Genomic DNA, 13,838 nt, shown 5'->3' on the forward strand with positions numbered 1-13,838 from the left:
GGCGGGGGGGGGCCCGGCCTCGCCGCCCCCACCGCCGCCTCCTCCTTCTTGGAGCCGCCGGCAGGCAGGCCAGCCAGCTGGGCGGGGGGGGGAAGACCGGCCTTGCCGCCGCCGCCTCGGGGAGATCGAGGGGGGGGATGGAGGAGACGGAGCTCTTCTCCCCCCGCGAGTATCGCGGGTCCCCCTCTTGTGTGTGTGTGTATGTATATCATAAGCATCATATATATGCCATGTGTGGGCTGGCTCTCCCATTAGGGAAGTTGAGGTAACCCACTTCACAAGATAGATGTTGGCTCACTATTAAAGTGTCAACAATATTTATTACTTTATTTTTCTTGTCAAAGGGGGCACTAATAGAATTTTCTGCCTTGCAATCCTTGTGAGTCATGCCTGAGTACAAAATCAGCTACACTTTAGTGCTGCAGAAATTATACTAATTCCAATGCATTTCGATAATAAAAACAGCCCCCCCTGCTCCAGCTGTTTTCAGATTTTCCTGTCCCATTAGCTCTCCAAAACCAGCTTCCACAATACGTTTCTTCATTCTTATTTCTCCGCAACTCATCACTTGTGAGAGTCTGATTGGATTTTCTTCCCATTTGTTTCATCCTGGCATCCCCAGAATTCAGCGAACAAAGCCAAAACATCCTCGATACATGCAAGTACTCTCACCCCATCTACCATAGCTCAAAATCACAGATGTAGATCCCAGATATTTTGTATTTGTTTATTTTATTTTTTTAGATTTATAGGCCGCCCTGCCCGCAAGTGGGCTCAGGGCGGCTAACACAAGGGCACACGTGCCAATATAAAAACATAGTAAAACAGACTAAAACTACATTTCTAATATACAAACAAAGTGCTTCAAGCTGATCATGATCTTCAGTTTAAAGATGGTGGGGATGGTATCCAGAATCAGGTCTTAAACTCAGTGGCACCCACACGTCATAGTACCGCAGTGTGATCAATCTCAGGGCCACTCCTGCACCCCGTTGCTCCAAGATCGTTGTTGTTGGTGGTAGTGGTGGCTCCTACTCATAAGCCTGGTGGAAGAACTCCGTCTTGCAGGTCCTGCGGAACTGCATAAGGTCCCACAGGGCCCTGATCTCCTCCGGGAGCTCATTCCACCAGATAGGAGTCGCCACTGAAAAGGCCTTTGCCCTAGTAACTGCAAGCCTGGCCTCTTTAGGGCCGGGAATCACCAGCAGATGTTGCATCCCCAACCGTAGTCCCCTTGGGGGAATATTTGAGGAGAGGTGGTCCCTCAGGTATGTCGGACCCTGGCCGTATAGGGCTTTAAAGGTAATAACCAGCACTTTGAAGTGAATCCGGTATGCTATTGGCAGCCAGTGCAGCGCTTTCAGCACAGGTCGGATGTGCTCCCGCCTGGGGAGACACATCAGGAGCCTGGTTGCAGCATTCTGCAATAGCTGCAGCTTCTGGATTTGCGACAAAGGCAGCCCCATGTAGAGAGCGTTACAGTAATCTAACCTCGAGGTGACCATCGCGTGAATCACTGTGGCCAAGTCATTGCGGTCAAGGAAAGGGACCAACTGCCGAGCCAGCCTGAGATGGTAAAAGGTCGACCTGGCAGTGACTGCCATCTGGGCATCCATAGCTAGCGAGGAGTCCAGGCGCACTCCCAAACTCCTAACCTCCGACGCTAGCACCAAAGGCGCCCCATCAAAGGTCAGGAGAGAGATCCCCAACCCCAAACCAGTGCAACACAGGCCCAGGACCTCCGTCTTCTCCGGGTTTAGCTTCAGTCGGCTCAGCCTGAGCCAACCAGCCACGGCTTGTAACGCCTGGTGTAGATCTTCTGGGGTGGAGTCCGACTGGCTGCCCAGCATTACATAGAGCTGGGTGTCATCTGCATTATTGATGACATCCCAGCCCATGCCTCTGGGCAATCTGGACAAGGGGGCACATGTAGATGTTAAACAACATTGGGGAAAGCACTGCCCCCTGAGGCACCCCGCGTTCAAGCGGGTGTCTCTGTGACTGTTTTTCCCTTAGCGCCACCCTTTGTCCCCGACCTTGGAGAAAAGAGGCAAGCTGTTGAAAGGCAAGCCCCCATATCCCCACGTCGGCGAGACGGCGGGTCAGCAACTGGTGGTCGACCGTGTTGAACGCAGCCGACAGATCTAACAACAACAGCACCACCACGCCGCCTCAATCCAGATGTCTCCGGAGGTCGCCAGTCAAGGTGACCAGCGCAGTGTCCGTCCCATATCCCGGGTGAAAGTGGGACTGGAAAGGGTCTAAGATGGAAGCATCATCCAGAAAGCCCTGTAGCTGTATTGCCACCGCCCTCTCTATAAGTTTGCCTAAATATGGCAAATTGGACACCGGCCGATAATTGGCCAATACAGCCGGGTCCAGAGTTGTTTTTTTCAGAAGAGGGTGGACCATTGCTTCCTTGAGTGCCCTTGGGAACTGCCCCTCAGAGAGGGACATGTTGACTATCTCCCGTAGGGCACCTCGCAACCCCCCGTGGCCCGCTTTAATGAGCCAGGAGGGGCATGGATCCAGGCTGCATGTGGTTGTGTGCACAAATACGAGCAGTCTGTCAACTTCCTCCAGACTGAGCAGCCCAAAGTAATCCAAACCCGGAATCAAAGACGTGCAAGGGGCCTCAAGTTCACTCACTGTTTCAACTGTGGCAGGGAGGTCGTGGCGGAGCGCCAAGACTTTATCTGCGAAATAGCTTGCAAATGCCTCACAGCCAATATCCAATTCACTAATATTTTGTCTGCCCTGTGGCAGAGTCGTTAAAGACCGAATCATCCTAAACAATTGGGCTGGGCGAGAGCTAGCAGATGCAATCGCGGTCACATAGAAATCCCTCTTTGCAACTTTGACTGCCATCTCATAGGATCTCATAAACATCCTATGGGATGCTCTTGTGGCCTTGTCGTGAGCACGGCACCACCATCTCTCTAGCCGTTTCAGTTCTCGCTTCATAAGCCGTAGCTCCTGGGTATACCAGGGCGCCAGCCTAAAGAGAGTGCGGAGAGGGCACCTGGGAGTGATCTTGTCGATGGCTGTGGAGAGTTGGCCATGCCAGTTCTCCACAAGTTCATCTAATGAGCCACCAGGGGGCCTAGGATCCCGCAGGGCCATCTGAAACCATATTGGGTCCATTTGGCTCCGCGGGTGAGCTAAAATCTGCTCACCGCCTAAACAGGGTCGGGGTGGAAAATTCAGACAGGCCTTCAGGACATAGTGGTCCGACCATGGTACTGCCTCTGCAGTAATCTGGTCCACTAAGACCTCAGCCGCAAAGACCAAATCGAGCGTGTGACCGGCCCGGTTCATGGGGGTCGATACAAGTTGGGAGAGTCCTAGCGCTGCTATGGATGACACTAGGTCTATTGCCTGATTGGAGGTCGCATCATCGGCATGGATGTTGAAGTCACCCAAGACTACCAGTGTAGGGTGCTCCAGCGCCCAGCCTGATACGGCCTCCATCAGGGACAGCAGGCTACTGGCCGGTGCGTTAGGTGGTACACCACTCCTCCCCCCCGCCCCTTAGTCCATGATTGGTGCAGGACCGAGAACCCAGGTGGGGCAAGCTGGGAGACAATTACAGTCTTCCCATCCCACACCCAGGTCTCGGTCACACATGCCAAGTCTACCGGCTGTTCCAAAACAAAGTCCCAAAGGAATATGGTATTTTTATTGATAGACCTGGCATTGCAAAGCACCAATGTCGGAGAAGGGGTCCCAATCCTAGCCCCACTGCTAACATTCTTTTGGATGGGTCACAGGCTGGAAGGGCGCCAAGCCCTTTTGTTTCTCAGCTTCCTTCCCTTGACCTTCTGCCTAGACCCACCGCTGTACTTTCCCCTCCCCAAGAGCACCGGAATATGCGTGTTGTCCAGACATTGCAGCCACCACAGGTCCACGTAAGTGCTTCATACCACTGGTAGCTTACAAATGCCATTTCTCCTAAATATGAGCTGAACACTGCTCCAAGTTTTCTTAGCATTTCCCTCTTTGCCTGAGAACATAAAACCAAAGCTCCAAAGAACAACCAGCAAAAAAGCTTGCATTTAAAACAAACACTAGAAATTTATCTTTGTAGGTGCCTGAGCTCTATTCAATATTGTTCTCTGCTAGAACTGGTTTAGTGATTTAAGTGTGTGAGCCATGGACCAGGAAGTCCCCAGTTAACATACTACATCAGGCAAAAGGTCACTAGATAACTAGGCAAATCACTAGACCTTGTCATGCACCCAAAGTATGCAAATGGAATACAGATGGAGTGGATCACAGCAGGAAGTTCTGCTCCTGTCCTGTGCATGGTTGTTGTATGGTCTGAATAGAGCCACTGTCTATGTACATTTGGCTCTTTTCACATTAGGGATGTCAGCCTCCACGTGGGTCCTGGAGGTCTCCTGGAATTACAACTGATCTCCAGACGACAGAGATCAGTTCCCCTGGAGAAAATGGCTGCTTTAGAGGGTGGATTCTATGTAAATATACCCTGCTGAGGTCCCTCCCCTCTCCAAACCCTGCCCTATCCAGGCTCCGCCCCCAAATCTCCAGGTATTTCCCAGTCTGGAGCTGGCAGCCGTATTTCACATGATCGGGAAATCCTGAGTTTCCATCCACACAAACATAGCTCTATATATGGTACACAAATGTAGATTCCTTTTTAAAAAAACATTTGTTAAGAAACTCAAGACAACTTTACAAATAAAGTAGGTTAAACAAGAAAAAACAAGTTTTAAAAAAGAAAAAAACTACATGTAACTAAAGTGTACAGTACTATAACAGAAATATACAAAACTACATGAATTAGTCAAAACCAGTTAACTAAATCTATTTTCTGGATGCAAGGCAAGCAAACTGAATCTATCTCATTTAAGCATTTACCTTTCTATAGATAGTTAAGAAATACCAGTGTGGTCCTGCAATACTTGTGTGTGTGGGGGGGGAATCCCACACAGACTTTCTTGCCAGGCCCATCTCAACTCCCAGGCTGCACCGCTGCCGGCAGATCCAGCGCAACTCCCAGGCTGTGCTGCTGGTGGCAGCATGCCCAGCATGGCTCCTGGACAGCACCACCACCACCACCATTGGACTCAGCGTGGCTCCCTGGCACTGCCATGGCCACTACTGGGCCCAGTGCAGCTCCTGGGCTCTGACGATGATCAACAGAGATATTTTACTTTTGGGAGAATTTAAACATACACACCCATGTTGTTGTTTTTTTAAGTTCCAAATTTTTCTATGGGGTCACTCAAGTTTACAGAAAAATCTGCTTAGTGCAAGTGTGGCCCTGATCTTTGGATTTAGGTATCCACAGATAGGGGGCACATTTGAGAGTATCTAGATATTTCTCTCCCCCCCCCCCCAGTCCATTCCCAGATATCTGGAGACATTTCCTTTTTCCAGAATCTAGCATAAAAAAATCTAACTATAGTGATCATGTGTAATGTAATGCCCGGGAATCTTTTAGGGAAAGTTCATGACATTATTTAGCAGCAACACTTCAGGAGCAAGAGGTATGTACACACCTATGCCCAACTGCAGTTTTTCAATAAATGTGTGAAATTTATCCTTGCTTCAATATCTTTCTAGACAAAGGTAGTTCCCCTCGTCTCATTCACCATTTGGAATTCAACACTATACGGAACATTAGATTAATTCACCTGTGTGTGTATTCCTTACCTGCCAGTTCTGGATGAGCAAAGAAACCAGAGAATCACACAATTCTGCTCCTGATGTTGTTGACAATAACTGGCTGGCGGGGAAGACCATGAGGACCTCAGGACACTTGGTGTCTGGACTTGTCTCCAGTCTTTATTTTTCTCTTGCAGACTGGCTCCCCAGAACAGGAAGGATTCTTTAATCTGCTGACCCATGTACAGAGTGGGCGTATGGATGAGCAACGTTGTGACATTCAGATCGTGCATAGCAAGAGCAGCCCGGACCCTGAGAACAGTGAGTTATCCAAGGTGCTTTCAAGGCGGGAAATTCAAAACTGCTTGTTTGGATGCTGCATGACTGGCAAGAGCTAGCAAAGCTCTTAAACTCTGCCTACCCCACCCCCACCTTCCCCACTAGCAGAGGTCCATCTAGATTATTTGGCAGCTCTGAATATGATCTGTAGGATTCTCAGCTAAACTCAAAAGTCAAAATTCTGACATTGCTTGCTCAGTAAGTCTATTTGGTAGTTCTCACAAGCTGGACTCTTAACAAAAACAAGTTCCTGTGTCAGAGACTAGAATCTAACTCCACAGATCAATCTTATGCAAATAACAGACTTACTGAGATTGTATACTACTGGAATATTATCCAATTTTGTGAAGTGTTAATTAAAGTTTAGAAGGGTAATAGTGCTAAATAGAACACAGGAACATTCTGAGCCTGGAACATATACAAATCCTGATCCCTAGAAAATGGAACACCAACACTACTACTGTATTATCCCTGCCTATTTTCCTCTCATGATCTCTGTTCCTTGGACAGGTGACAGTCCCAGCCCACCACCAGAGATGGACCATTTAATGGAAATGCTGGCTAACACACAGAGCCGGCGGATGGACGATCAACGTGCCACCTTTAACTACCTCCCTGGTTTCCAGAATGTTGAAAATAATGCCAGCAGCAAACCAGCTTCCGGGGCCACCAAGGTGAGGGCAATTGAGAGAATGTCTTATTAGTTTACCTACATAGTTTAATGATATGTCTAGTATACCACACAACTGGGCTTACTACAGCCCCAGCCTGTTTCCATAAATTCAGTGGCTTCTTGCCATTAAGGCTGGAAATAGAAAACAGAAGTTTGAGAGGTAAAAACTGAGGCCTTGTTGCCTGTAACGTAGATACTAATGTCTTTTTTCCTCACTATCATCACATACATTTTAAACATTTTAAAATATGTTGAAGCATTACAAATACCTACAAAGCCTAGGGGGCGGGCACATGCAACAAGCCCCACCCCCTGCTCCCAGCAGCCCTCAGTCGGGCCATGAGGAGCAAGAAGCAGCCAGGTAAGTTGCAGAGCCCCCCCCCCCACCGTCTTCAGGTACAAGCTCTTCCTCCTTCTGTGAGGGCAGATCTGCACATCCCCCCCCCCCCCCCCCCCATCCCAACACCACCCCGCCATAACAATCAGTATTAATGGGTCGGCATTTGCACCAGCAGCTATAACTACTGATTGTAAATGTTTATAATGTAATGTTTTATTGAGCAATCAAAAACAGTCCAGTGGAGCCTGAGCAGTGAGTGTTGCCTTCTGACACACTTCCGGTGATGTCAGGGGGTGTGGTATATGCAAATAAGTTATGCTAATGAGCTCCTCCACCTCTTTTTCTACGAAATGACCCCTGATGATAAGTATGCACAATCAAGTGTAATGATGCCTATATAAAATCTTAAGTGTTCTACAAACAAAATTATTCCATCTGGGCATCCACCATTTGGTTGACATTACGTGCAAAAGAATCCTAAACTATCTCCTGCGGCCACAGCCCCTAAGCAGAAATTCCACCTTTATTACTACATCATGCCCTGTTGTGGCTGTTTACACACTGTCATTTAGTCTGGAACTACCATGATTTATTCATGTAAGCCAGACAACACTGTAATCAGCTTATTGTATTGCAGTGTTTTCTGTGTAGTGTTCATGTCTTCCCACCCCCACCCTCCGGCCCAATTTTGGGGCAATTTCCCTCCACATTTAAAATGCAGTTGCAGAGCTAGCTATCCATACATGACCTGACAAAACTCTATTGAGGCACCTCTTCTTCTTGCCTGTGCTTAATTACTTCCAGTGCTTAGAATGGCATCCCTGAACAGATTGTTTTTCTAGGGAGTAGGAAATCACCTTTGCAGCAAAAGTGATTATTCAATATTTTATTATTATAATGGCACAAGCCCAAAACCACAATCATATGTAATAAAAAAGAGTACACCTGGTAGGCAAAGAGAAAAGCAGCAATTCAAACCTTCCCTCCTGTCCCAAATCTTTCTTGTCTTATATTTATTATTTTATTTACATTATTTATAGTCCACCATCCTCACATGGACTCAAGGTGAATTACAATTATGCTTAATTAATTATTTCCTGTTCACTTGTGGTGCCCATGATACCTCAGGTATGAATGTATTTTTAATTCTAATGGGTTTAGGACCGCATTTCAGCAATTTACTGGCAGTCCTAAATTGTGATTTTAATTTTTGTTTTTTTTTAATGTATTCTATTTTATGTATTTTATCTAGATTGCAAGCTGCCTTGAGTTCTGTAAGGTAGACAGGCAGCTAATTAATGTTTTAAATAAATGAATGGATTTATTTGTGTGGTGGGGAGAGATTTAATAACTGTATTTCTCTTTGGTTAAAATGTGTTACAAAACATCTGTGGCAAAGGAACTGATAAAGGATCTATTCAGAAATATCAGGGCACTAAGAGTGAAAGGAAGTAATTAGTTAAGCAATTAACACTGAGCTGCAGAAGCAGTAGAGTTATTCACTTAACAGGACTTAAGGAGAAGAGGAACTTTTGCTGAATGAAGTTTACTTACAGATAAGGATAATAGTAGATTCTTGACCTTGTGGACTGGTGCTGCCAGATTTTTGTGGAGATTACAGGGCTACAGAAACAAACATCAGTCCACCTGGAGGAGGAGGAGGAGATTGGATTTATACCGCGCCCTTCACTTGGAGTCTCAACAGGGTGGGGCTGAGAGAACTCTGACACTAACTGCTCTTTTTCAAGGACAGCTGTGCCAGAGCTTGTGACTGACCCAAGGTCACATCAGCAGGTGCAAGTGGAGGAGTGAGGAATCAAACCCGGTTCTCCCAGATTAGAGTCCGCCCACTTAACCACTACACCAAACTGCAGCTGAAAATGGACAGCCGGGGCGGTCTGGTCATTTAATTTACTAGGAGAGTTCCCCATGGGCTGCTGGTGGCCAGAAACAAGTAGAGCCAAGCCCTGGCAGCTCTGCCAGCCAATGCTCCCTCTAAGCTGTGGAGCCTTGTGGGCAAAAATTCTACTTTGTGAGCTACTGGGTATTAAAGTTCTGAGCGAGCGATTTGGCTCCTGTATAAATCAGTTTGCTCTGGAGCCCTCCTTCCTGAGCTAAGACAAAAATGTGTGAGCCGGAGGCTAAAAAACTGTGAGCTAGCTCACACTAACTCAGCTTAGAGGGAACACTGCTGCCAGCACTTCAGGAGCTGCTTGACTCACATGCTTCAACATTTGGCATTGCTGTTGGCTGGCAACTGTGCAGGAGGCGGCAATGGGTAAACTGATGCTGCGCAAGATCCCCATCCCTGACTGATAGCTGCTGCAGAAAGGATACTACAGGTTGTGTAGGAGGGGAGCTTGGAAGAGGAGGAGAAGGAGGTTGACCACTAACTCCCTCTTCTCTGGAAGTGAAGGGTGCTGGGCCGAGGACAAGGGGGGTCAAGCCTGCTGGACGTGCAGGACTCTCACTTCCCCCAACACCCATCATCAACACCACTGGCTAGGTCTAAGCTAAGTAGCTTTGCAGCATCACTGCACAGGTTGGCTTTTTTTTTTAACTCTTCCCCTGTGGAAAAGCACTTTTCAGCAGCACAAGGTCATAATGAGGAAATGCCATTTGTTATTTTCTGGAGCCCAGCACTAAGAAGAGCTTCAGCTGGTTCACAAATGCACCAGCATCTTCAAGTCAGATCTGAAAGATTAAGAATCCCCAAATGATCATGTCATTAATTTATTACTTCTATGTGCAAAAAAAAAAAAGACTTCTTGTTTTTCCAACAAATCTTAAACAGCAGGGTCACTATTATTCAAATTGTTCAGACAAGGAAATGAAGGCTGAAGGTTGAAGGCCAATAGGTTTGCCTGTGGCTGGACTACATTTGAAATCTAAATTCCCAGGTCAGATTACTACATGTACATCCATTCCTGAAAACTGCCATGTAATTATTTTAAAGGAAAATGTCTAACTACCATGAAAACATCTTGAAAAGGAGACAGCAGTGCCTGCTACCGGGCAGGGTTTGGGGATCTTAAGCTGGTTTCTCATGCCTGACAAGTTTCCATTGATTCCATTCCTCCTTTTCCTGTGTTCCTATACCATTTTTCACATGGCTGATTATTTAACCGAACATGGATACCACTGCCTCACTTAAATACTGAAGTCTCTCCTAGGGATGCCAGCCTCCAGGTGGGACTTGGGGATACCCTGGAATTACAGCTCATCTCTAGACTACAGAGATCAATTCCCCTGGAGAAAATGGATGCTTTGGAGGATGGACTTTATGGCATTGTACCCCACCTCACAAACCTCACAAACCAAACAAGTTCGTGAAGCAGCTAAAAATTTGTGACAGTTTGTGGTTTGTCACAAACCACAAACCAAAGCACATTTTCCTAGTTCCTGTCCATTCCTGGTTGTGGAACATTTTCATATGCAAGACACGTTGCCTATCTACTTTCCCTCCCAGATTAATTGCTGCCTAAGAGGGGGGGTAGTTTCAATCAGCAAAATGGCACAGAGATTAAAAGCTAACACACATACGTATACGCCAGTCACATATCTCCAACGTAATGTGTAGGTCAAGACCTCAAACCTTTTAAACTGGCACCTAAAATCAATGTAGACTCTGCACTGACTGGGATGTACATTTCATTTTAAATCCAAATTCTCTCCTGCCTCAATAGCAATTGTGTGAGGCACAAACAGCTCAAGAGAAAAGCTGTGTTCCACTTAGTGTGATCTCTAAAAAAATCACTCACATACTCATGCCTTCTTAGAACTGCTTCAATTCTATTTATATCCATACAATGGTAATATGGACCCGCATTTCTACCTGCCTGTATCCTACACGTACATACGGAAGAGAGCTGGGAATGGCCACTGCCAGCTACCAAAGGAAGGCTGCTGAGGTTTGTTACATTTGTTCAATAGTTTTCTCACTGTCTCTGACTCTGCTCACCTTCCAGAGTTGTAAAACGAACGCAGACATCTTGACTACTCTTTGTATGCTAACCAGTCCCTCACTGCATCTACTCTTTAAATGCTTAGGGTATCCTCATCTACTCTCTCCATGATATTGTCCAACCCTTCCTGGGCAGAGATCCCAGTCTACAACTTCCTTCCATTACAGAGGAAGGAACTGAGACTTCGGGTCACAAAGAGACACCCTGCAGAACTGAACACTTTTGCCCAAACCAGGACTTTTCACACATATGCACTATATGTCTGTTTCCTGTGACCTTGTTAATGCCCCTGATGCAAATATTAACTTTGCCGGTTGGCTCTCTTTTGACAGACTGTCACTAACCTTGCTCCGTTATGGACATTCGTGTACTACTGTCCTCCTTGTTCAACTGATTAACTCTCTGTTTCTCTCTTGTGTCTTCTGACTGGATCTACGTGAGGCCGTGTCTGTGGTGTGTCCTGTCATGTCCACAAGAGGCTGCTCCCGGCTGGCATTTTCTGCATACCTTTAAAAACCTGAGACTAGTTGACTTTGTGGTAGGGGTGCAAAGAGAAGGGAAAAGCCATTCCTGGGTGCTATGAAGCTCTTGCAAATCTAGGTACATTTCCTGGAGTTAACAGAACGGAACTGAAATGTTAAGAGTCTGCAGCAAACAGGGATTAGGAGCTGACTCTGGGGAAGAGAGACACAGAGCAAAAGGGCAAGCCCAGCCTTTTCCTTGCATCTCAGCAAGTGTGGGACAGCCACCAAGCAGCAGGACCAGACTGGGTGGCAATGTTTTCAGTGCTGCAGATGAGCCCAGACTCTAGAAAAGGCAAATTAGAAAAAAAAAACACTGTTTAACTATGCTAGGGTAAGCAATCCCATTTGCAAGGCTCAGAGAACACCCACCCCTTTTCCTGCACACACGATGAATTGCAAGCTACGAAGTATGTCACTAGTTGACCCCCATCTCCTTGAATGGATGGCAGTTGCATTAAGCTGTGCCTGCTGCTACAGAGATTTCCCTCACCCCATCCCCAATAACAGAGTTATGGGAGAGAATGTAACACAACAGCAGATACAATAAACATACACTTAGAAAGGGCATAATCAGACCGAAGTACTCTTCATACTCTCTGTGGCCCCCTGCAGAGGATGGAGGCAGTACCAGTGTTCCAGTCTGAGGCTCAGCTGACAGAATTTAGGCTCCAAGCCTACAGGTGGTTTCAAGGGAGGTAGTGTGCACTGAAGTTGAGCCCTGTTGCTTGTCTTCTTTGCAGAACTATTTTGATGTTCACTCCAAGAGCTTCAGAAGCTTTGATGGCAGTTCAGCATGTTGGACTTGAACTACTCACATGTTACAGTGCACTGCAGCAGATTTCCCTAAAACTGTAGCCCTCACCCATTGCAGACTTGGAATCCAGCTGAGTTGCCAGAACATGAGAGGGAGACACATGCATCAGAATCATGTGACAGGAAGAGGGGACACAGAATTATGACTTCACTGGGCCACAAGCAGCACACCAAGATTGCTGGGGATGCGAAACGGAAGCCAAGCACCAGGTGGCATACCACAGTTAGGGAAAAGCCACAGAGCCATTAAGAAATCCCCTCTTCCTCTGACTGACTTCACTTCATCCTGCTGCTCCTCTGAGGGTGTATGCAAAGTGGGGCAGGAGGTGTGGCACTCTTGCTCTCGGTGCATGCACACTGGCAACACGAACCTTCCAGAATGCAACAAAAATCAGTACCTCTGTAGGAGTTCAGGTGGAGGTTCCATGACATACCTGAGGGTCCCGGCCCATATGGTGGTGGGGAGGGGATCAGCCTACCAAGAATTATATTCTAGCTTGACATGGGCAACCAGATTTTCCAGCAGCAGGTGTGAGACACAGTGAGAGGTTCTGAATAGGTAGGTTCAGCATTGGGAAGAATGGGGCACTGATAGAGGTACCCTGAAGACTTCAACAAGGGCAAAATTATGTTGGCAAATTCCCTTGGTAAAATGCTTAGAACACACACCTCAAAAGACAACCCATCACTGACATGGAGCAAAAAGTGATGCTACAGCAGGCAAAAATAGCCAAGGAACACACTGCACCCTCCCAGCCTCTTGGAAGCTTTATTCAAATTGTGTTCAATCCATATGTGTCTGTGCTTGTATCTTATGTGTTTATTATGGAAACTCCATGGAGAGTGGTGAGAGAAGGTCCCACCTTCACTACACTACCACTGTGGTATCTTCTTCTTTGCAGAAATGAGTACCTTTCCAACCTTGGTCAGGGAAAACAGCAGACAAACAGAAAGACACCAGCTGATACCACCACCAAGCATAGCACACCGCCACTGGCCCCAAAACATCCCTTTCCTGCAGTACCTGCCCCACTTATTCTCTGTACATGTCCTGCCATTCCAATAAAAGCAAAGTTGGTTTCTTCCTTGTCAGTTTCCTTAGCAGATGACCCTTAGCACCAGTGTGGGAAAGGGGAGCTATGCCACAGGGACATGAAACCACTACTACTGCAAGGTTGTACTAGGGAGGAATATACTATTTTTTGCCATACACACAGTGGAGAAAGCATGTTAATAAACCACATTTTAAGAAAATGATAGAATGCTCTTAAAATCCTGACTTCATCTTCGATACACTGAGTAGTACTGATGAACTTGTACCGCATTTCAGTACTAGAAAGAAAGTGTGTTTCCCATACAAGTGACCAATGCCATTCAGGACACATCCTTCTCAGTACACAAAGTTTTTTTTTCTGAATTATGAAGTGAATCATACCAGTGAAGGGATCGGGATGACCACTGACTCTGCATGCCACAGTTAATTCTGTTTATACATAACCTCCCCACTCCCAGCCCAAATTCACGTTACAACTCCTTACACTGTATAGGTTAAT

General features: G+C 46.7%; 1 protein-coding gene across 1 annotated transcript; it reads left to right on the forward strand.

Moving 5' to 3' along the window:
* The first annotated feature begins 3,869 nt into the window (after positions 1–3,869).
* On the forward strand, positions 3,870–13,281 carry PCP2 (Purkinje cell protein 2). Its single transcript, XM_015412574.1, has 4 exons — positions 3,870–3,908; positions 5,829–5,956; positions 6,494–6,644; positions 13,188–13,281. The coding sequence occupies exons 1-4, from the start codon at positions 3,870–3,872 to the stop codon at positions 13,191–13,193; spliced, it is 324 nt and encodes a 107-aa protein (XP_015268060.1). The 3' UTR covers positions 13,194–13,281.
* Positions 13,282–13,838: the final 557 nt, after the last annotated feature.

This window comes from Gekko japonicus, unplaced genomic scaffold, assembly GCF_001447785.1.
Source record: "Gekko japonicus isolate JY-2015 unplaced genomic scaffold, Gekko_japonicus_V1.1 scaffold792, whole genome shotgun sequence".
In the NCBI taxonomy this organism is placed as follows: Eukaryota; Metazoa; Chordata; class Lepidosauria; order Squamata; family Gekkonidae; genus Gekko; species Gekko japonicus.

Excerpts from the sequence above, each read along its gene's own strand:
- PCP2 (XM_015412574.1), top strand. The coding sequence starts at position 3,870 with ATGCGTGTTGTCCAGACATTGCAGCCACCACAGGTCCAC. Across the intron at positions 3,909-5,828 it reads TGCAGCCACCACAGGTCCAC|ACTGGCTCCCCAGAACAGGA; the intron begins GTAAGTGCTTCA and ends TTTCTCTTGCAG. Across the intron at positions 5,957-6,493 it reads CCGGACCCTGAGAACAGTGA|CCCACCACCAGAGATGGACC; the intron begins GTTATCCAAGGT and ends TGACAGTCCCAG.